Source organism: Fragaria vesca, linkage group LG3 (genome assembly GCF_000184155.1).
Source record: "Fragaria vesca subsp. vesca linkage group LG3, FraVesHawaii_1.0, whole genome shotgun sequence".
NCBI classification, from domain to species: domain Eukaryota; kingdom Viridiplantae; phylum Streptophyta; class Magnoliopsida; order Rosales; family Rosaceae; genus Fragaria; species Fragaria vesca.
This window is the reverse complement of record NC_020493.1, coordinates 7,755,486-7,762,388: the sequence shown is the minus strand read 5'-3', so window position 1 is coordinate 7,762,388 and position 6,903 is coordinate 7,755,486. Positions and strand designations below refer to the sequence as shown.

The following is a 6,903-nucleotide window of genomic DNA, read 5'->3' as shown; positions in this document are numbered from 1 at the left end:
TAGCGTCTCTTTCTCCATCTGAAATATTATNTTTCCCCCATCTCAAATCATACCGGCACTGAGAGTCCAGCACCTAGAACTCTATAAGGTAGATCGACGACAGAGAGAATGGAGGACAAATAAGTCTTTTTGCCTCATTTAACAAGTCCGTTGACGGAGATTAACCACAGGTATTACGCAGATACTAAAAATCGAGTTTAGGTACCATTTTGATAACTTTGTAAGTTCGGGTACCATATTGTCAGTCACCCAAGTGTTCAGACACTGTTGGTGTAAAAAACCCCTACTAAAACAGAAAGACATTACAACTGTTCATTCAGCCTGCAAAAAAACGGTTCTGCCCTCAGCTCGCAACTAATCACAAAATTACCATTATCTGCTCTGTCTTGACACCTGTTTGTTCTTTATATAACTGCGTTTGACATTTGTGAGTCTGGGTTGTTGCCATTTGTGTTTTTCGTCGACGTCTGGCGTTGATGGCTTCTTCTGCATGATGGATTTGAGTGTATTGAGTATTGACCATCTTCTCTGTCGCTCTTTGTAGTCAGAGAGAGATGGGTTTCGTGGAATGAAAATATGTGTTGCTCTTCTCAATGTAATCGTCGAGGTATGGACTTTGTTTTGTATATGATCAAATCGTCAAGGTGAGGACATTGTTCTGTATATGATCCATTTTGAGTTTCTATTTCAATTGTCCTGATCGTCTTTTATCTTTGTTTTAATGCCAAATTGCCAATACTTTCACCAATTCGTAAACAAGAGTCTAGGTTTTTAATCGGCGGTGGTCCGGCAGACTCTGTGGGTTCATTCTATTATCAGAAGTTTTGTGTTCGTCGGATTGGTTCGGTGTTAGTTTGCATGTTGACGGTTTCGTTGGTAGCATATGTTGTGGGTATGTTCTTTTTAACTCCTAACATGATCTAATTGAAGTATTTGTTGTGTGTTATTGATCTGATTGGGGTTTGTTTTTGGCCTAATTTTTTATTTTGCCTGGATAGCTATCGGTTTTCCTCACAAAATAAGGTATTTAGTTGTATGGTTAGTTGCATATGTAGTATGGGTGGTGTTTTGTAATTGGGTTCTGAATTTTTCTCATGAAATTAGTTGTAGGAAACGGGTATTTCAGACCAGAAGCAGTGTGTTGCATCACCATTATAGCTGAAGATGTCCAATCATTTTCTACTGGTGGAAAGTAAATCAATGTCTTTTAACATCAGTTTTCTGTTCAGTTCAATCCATAGATGAAGTGTTAAGGTCAAACCCTTTTTAGAAAATCAAGGGAAAAAAAGTGCAAAACAAAGATAAAGAAAATTGTTACAATTTGGCAATTAGTGATCAATCATCATCAACAGACAGCTCCTCTTCTCATCTGTGACATGTATATGATCATTATATATCAGATACAGACATTCAGTAACCTTTGAACATACATATTGATTACATTTCTTTTATATATTATCTTTGGAGCCATACATGGTTTGGTACACAGAGTTAGTAAGAAACTACCTACTGCCCAATTATCAAGATTGGATCAAAAAAGAGAAAAAGAAAGGGTTTGGACATGTACAAACATATAGATGAAGATGCTTCTAGGTTGTATATAAATACAGCGGGTTTGTATATAAAAACAAAGAGGTTTGCATGAATCTTTGTTGTCCACTAAGTTGACTGTGATTGATTGATTGTGGCAATATAATAGAACTGTTACGATTTAATATGCAAAATGAATCACTTCTGAGTTGGTATGCTGGTGTAGGAACAGACATTGCATTAACATTGCCCAGGGAACATTTAGAACCAGATCAAAACCATGTACCTCACACTGATGGTTTGCGTGAGGAGTGGTGGGTTTTGTGGATTCGATAACAATGAAGTTATATGTTCTTGCAGTGATAGATCTTACGACAAAACCTGTGATGATGGTATATGTGTAGTAACATTTTCATTATTTATTGATTCTCGCATTTGGATTCTAGCTCTTATCAAACAGTTCTTATTTCAATTGATTCTTGCAGAATGACTTTTCTTTTAGATCTCCCAAGTTCCAGGAAAACCACATTACTATTGGCTCTTGCAGGAAGAGTTGGTAAAAATATGAAAGTAAGAACAGTTAACTTTGGCCCTTTTTGTTCATTAATTTTCTTCAGTAAAAATCTGGTCTAATAGGGTAATTGATGTATCTTGAGTCTTCGGGGTAAGTTACATATAATGGGCACAATATGGCAGAATTTGTTTCTTAGAACATCAGCTTATATAAGTCAAAATGATCTTCACATGGGAGAAATGACAGTTAAAGAGAACTGGGAAAGTATTACACAATTGTCCTTTTGATGGTGGTTGGAAATCAGTGGCACCTGAAGCTGTGATTTTGTGTTGAAGTACCACTTATGTTTATATAGAAATCGTCCAACTAAAAGATCAAAAGATGAGCATAAGACTAGCAGTATGGTTAAATGAAGTCACGTAAGGCTAGGCTAAGAATATTGTGAATTCTTTGCAATTTCTAAATTTCTGACCTGCGCATGGAAACAAAGAAAAATGCTTTTTGCCATTATCTACTGCTTTTAAGCTTTCATTGATGTTTTGTTCCAGCTTTCTTTTCTATGTTGCATAAGTGGTGAACCTTCTTTTACACTTGAAAGGGAGAATTTCATAATCTTTTAGAGTTTAGGATTTTATATGAATTATTACTATTATGAAGGAGGAGAATGATACTTCTGTTTATATTTTAATTTTTTACTACCTTTCTGTGCCTCTGATGTATATTGTATGAGAGTTTTTAATGTAGTACTATTTAACTACATGTGAAATTCCTTTTATAGTTTGTCTTCCCACTTTTCATTTTTTCAACTCATATTTATTTACCTGTAGGTGATATTAATGTGCCTGAAAGTGAATTGTTTTGAAAATATATTTGCATTGCATTGCATTGTTAGCCTTATTCATTGTGCCTTTCTCCATTTACATGTGCAGGTCAAGCCTTATTTACTAGCAGGTGCTTATGAAATTAGATGGGAACTTTCCTTGGTTCTTTTCACTTCCCTATGGTGTTTGTCAAAAAAATACTCTCCCTATGATGAGCTCCACAAAATCATGTCACACAACATTCGATAAAAATTACGTATTGATGGTATTTAATATAATTCACTGAGGTTTGCTTTAAGAGTAAAGACTTAACTTAAGGCTTTGCTTTAAGCAGTTCCCAAAGAATCCAGAATTATTGAATGACTGTTATTTTTTTGCAGATTATGAATGCACAAAGAAAATGAAGCTGAGAACAGTTCGGAATGCAAGTAGCCGAGTGTGGTTGCCTTCCACTTGCATTCACAGCGCAAGGGGGTTAGCCAATTTCATTGAACTTCAGTAAATCATGATTTGGTGTAGTTGTGCTGCATCTGAATGATTAAGGTTGGATATGCTTAGTCTAACACTACAATTTTTATTTAGTGGGTTTAGGAGACTTTGATTCAGTTCCTTACCTTTCTGGTAATCATTTTCCCTAATCGTCTTTATACCTTTGTTTTGATACCAACGCTTTCATCAATTCTTAAATAGTAGTTTGGGCTATTCATCGGCAGTGGTCTGCCGGGCTCTCTGTGGATTCATTCTATTATCAAAAGTTATGTGTTCGTCGGATTGGTTTGGTGTTGGTTTTCATGTTGAAGGTTTCATCGGTAGCATCTGTTGTGGGTGTGTTCTTTTTAGCTCCTAACATGATCTAATTGAAGTATTTGTTGTGTGTTGTTGATCTGATAGAGGTTTTGTTTCTTGGCCATAGTTTATTTTGCCTGGATTGCGATCCATATTCCTCACAAAGAAAGGTATTGCGTTGTTGTATCCGTGAACAATCAAGTTATTTTATTATGTCTGATTCTTGATGCTTGAGTTCATGTTCATTTTTTGCTCAAATTTCATTAACAGATTATATTTTGGGATCCTGATTAAAAGTGAAAATGAGGAGTTTGTCTAAGTTTGTTTTTTTTTTTTTTTTTTTTTTTTGGTTCTATTTTAAGGGTGTTGGAAGTCTTTAACGGTTCCATTTGATGGTACATTTTCAAGAACAACCTTATTAACAATTCATATGTTTCAGATCTCGACTTCGCTGTTCTGGAGATGAATCCTTTTGCATTGGTTGATGGAAAGCCATATCCTTTGGATATGAGAGGTGAGCTGGATGACACTGGTGCTTTCAAGAACTTCAATAACTGCATTCACTTTCTGTTGTTATTACCCTCAGTTGACAAAAGCCATTTGATACTATCTAATGTTTCTTCTATTTTAGCGTACCATTTTCAACACCACCTTACATGATATTATTGTTTCAGGTGGGGCAATATTGAATTCCAATGTTGTTTGGAAGAGTTATGAGTCCTACATTAATGTTTATTCATTGGCTAGATGAAAAGGTACGAACAGATGCCTTACCTCATCAATGACATTTTTTTAAAAGCCAATGATAGTTTTCATGCAGGATTTGGGTTGTATTCAATTTTAATTGCTTTCAATATTCATACAGAAACACCCCATGTTCATAAGGAAATATATTCACCAATTAGATAATTCCATTTAGTATCATGCTTTAATCAGGTTCATTTGTCAATTGCTTGCAGACATGTGCATCTTTGAAATTGACTGAACGCTAAGGGAAGAATTTGGACTATGGTTGCCGGAGGAGGTGCAAGAGTTATATACGCGGTGTGTTCAATTAAAATTCAGAAATTTGACTTGATTTGAGCCGTTCTACATATGAAGCTTTGGTTTTCCTTGGCACTCAAAAGTTTATTCCTTGATCAGGCTAGAGATATTGGCTCCGCTGATGAGCTTGGAGCCTACACTAAATATAGTGGAGCACTACACAGGAGGAGGTCTTGCAATAGGCCAGAGTTGTGATTGATGTAAGAACTTTTTCACTCTTAAGTAATACAAAAGCAGTTACAATAAGTTACTATCCGTCATTGCATACCGTGGCAATGTGCAGGCATCATCCTAATGTGGCAATTAAATTTATACAATGTATTGAAATGCCTAGAATTCAATTTTGCCTCTGTTCTTTATGCAACTGAGTCGCGACATACTTTGCTGCATTACAGAGAGCTACTTTAATTGCAGATTAACTCTGTTTTCTTGCACCAATGAGATTTAAAAAAAATTCGCAGTCATTTGTAAAAAATTAAAAAAAAAAAAAAAAAAAAAAAAAAAGAAACGGCCTAAGTGGATTGGTAACATAAAAGTATCCTGACAAGTTGTTCACTCTTTGTTAACAGGTGAAGCGCTGATGCTGTCAAGAAATATCAAATCCAATAGGGTGACCAAATTTTGTACATTTGTATGGCATCGGACGCTAAATTCATGGATTTTTGTAAATCTAATATTCCATTTTCTGCGTCATCTGCATGTAATGTACTGTCTATAATGTCTATATAATGTCCCTCTTATGTTGCTGCAACCATCAACACATAAAATAACAGCAGAATAATCCATACATAAGCATTTACGATATGTTAATGTCTGTCATTGCAAACCGTGGCAACGCGCGGGCATCATCTAGTGCAAACTAGTCAAACAATTACCAAATGCATGAGTTGTGAGATATTGATTTTCCGATTCTAATTAGATCAAGGTTTTCTTTTTAGAGTAAATGACACTTTAGTACTAATTTTAAAGGTTTATTGCCTATTCCAATGAAAATCTCTTTACCAACCCCATTCCAATGAATTCTAATAAAAAGACGTCAATACCCTCATCCTAATTTAACTCTTTTTCTCCTCTTTTTTCCCGATCATTAACTCTCTCTCTCTCTCTCTCTCTCTCATCCTCCACGAGATCTGAAGCCAGCCATGCCTGGCCGAAGCAAGCCAACGCCGATCAAAGCGTCACTGACGCCGACCAATGCCTCTACGACGATGACTCTCTAACGAAGGATCTGCAAACCTCTCTCTCTCTCTCTAACTCTCACTCACAGATCCGGCACCGAAAGAGATTGGAATTTACAGAAAGAGATCGAAGCTTCCTCAAGCTCTGTGGCGAGCCAGCCAAGGTCGCCGTTTGGGATCGTCAACGGGATTCGTGGCCTGTCAATTGACGGCAAGGAGGAAAAGGAATTGACCGATCACAGTCAGACGAGTGACGTCATGGACAAGGAAAACACCAAGAATGTTAATGTGGAGAGGATTGCGCTCCCGAGGAGCATATCGGTAAGGTCCAACGGCTACGTGAAGCTTCCTCCGGTCACCGCAGCTACCAACGCCGCCGCTCGGACTAGGAACGCGGCCAGATCTGGAACCGCCAAGCCAGTCGGTGCTTTAGTGGTAATTTTAATCAAATTGCGCTTATGTTTAATTGGAATTTACATGGAGTTCTTACTGTTAGAGTGAGAGTTTTACTGTTAGAAGTGAAATTGGTAGAAAAATGTTTCCTTTCTCAGAAGATACATAAATCAATTTCACAGAAGTCATATATTGTTCTAGTATATGTTCAAGTTTACTTTTGCTCATGGGAATCCAATTTACTTTCACTCACGACAAGCATTAGCTTTGAATCATAAATTTGAGTACTAATTTTCTTTTACTGATCCTTCTGTATGTGATTACTTTTGATCATGGACTCCTTTGTGTTTTAAATTTGGGGAGACTTGGGCTGCAATTGCATGAGCTTTGATTCATTGCAGTGGGTTGAGCTTTTAGTTTGCTAGAGCACGTGTATAAAAGCATTGTGCATAACCTGTAGATGTTTATGATTCATCTAACCTCCTTCGTCTCCGATCAGAGGTGGTCGTCCTATCTTGGCCGGTTTACTACCCCCAGTAGAAGTTTACTAAGGGTAGTAAACTTTATTTGTCCGTATCTAAGTTGATTTTCTTTTGTGTTTTAATGTATATACTGACTAGGAAAATATTGTATTGCA

The 6,903-nt window shown here is 36.6% G+C and overlaps 2 protein-coding genes across 3 annotated transcripts in view; one reads left to right on the top strand and one right to left on the bottom strand.

The window, feature by feature from the left end:
* LOC101291324 overlaps window positions 1-6,903 on the bottom strand; it is a 28,517-nt gene that overhangs the window by 9,105 nt on the left and 12,509 nt on the right. The gene's annotated exons all lie outside the window — the stretch shown is intronic.
* Window positions 415-3,276, top strand: LOC101305147. 2 transcript variants are annotated; one of them, XR_184213.1, is made up of 4 exons: window positions 415-892; window positions 1,757-1,922; window positions 2,016-2,100; window positions 2,974-3,276. XR_184213.1 is itself a non-coding variant. In XM_004293929.1 (4 exons), exons 2-4 carry the CDS (start codon window positions 1,811-1,813, stop codon window positions 3,112-3,114), a joined length of 321 nt encoding a protein of 106 aa, XP_004293977.1. In that variant the 5' UTR covers window positions 415-892; window positions 1,757-1,810; the 3' UTR covers window positions 3,115-3,159. The 2 variants fall into 2 exon arrangements, 1 of the variants encoding a protein (XP_004293977.1); XM_004293929.1 differs by having other exon boundaries at window positions 2,033-2,100; window positions 2,974-3,159.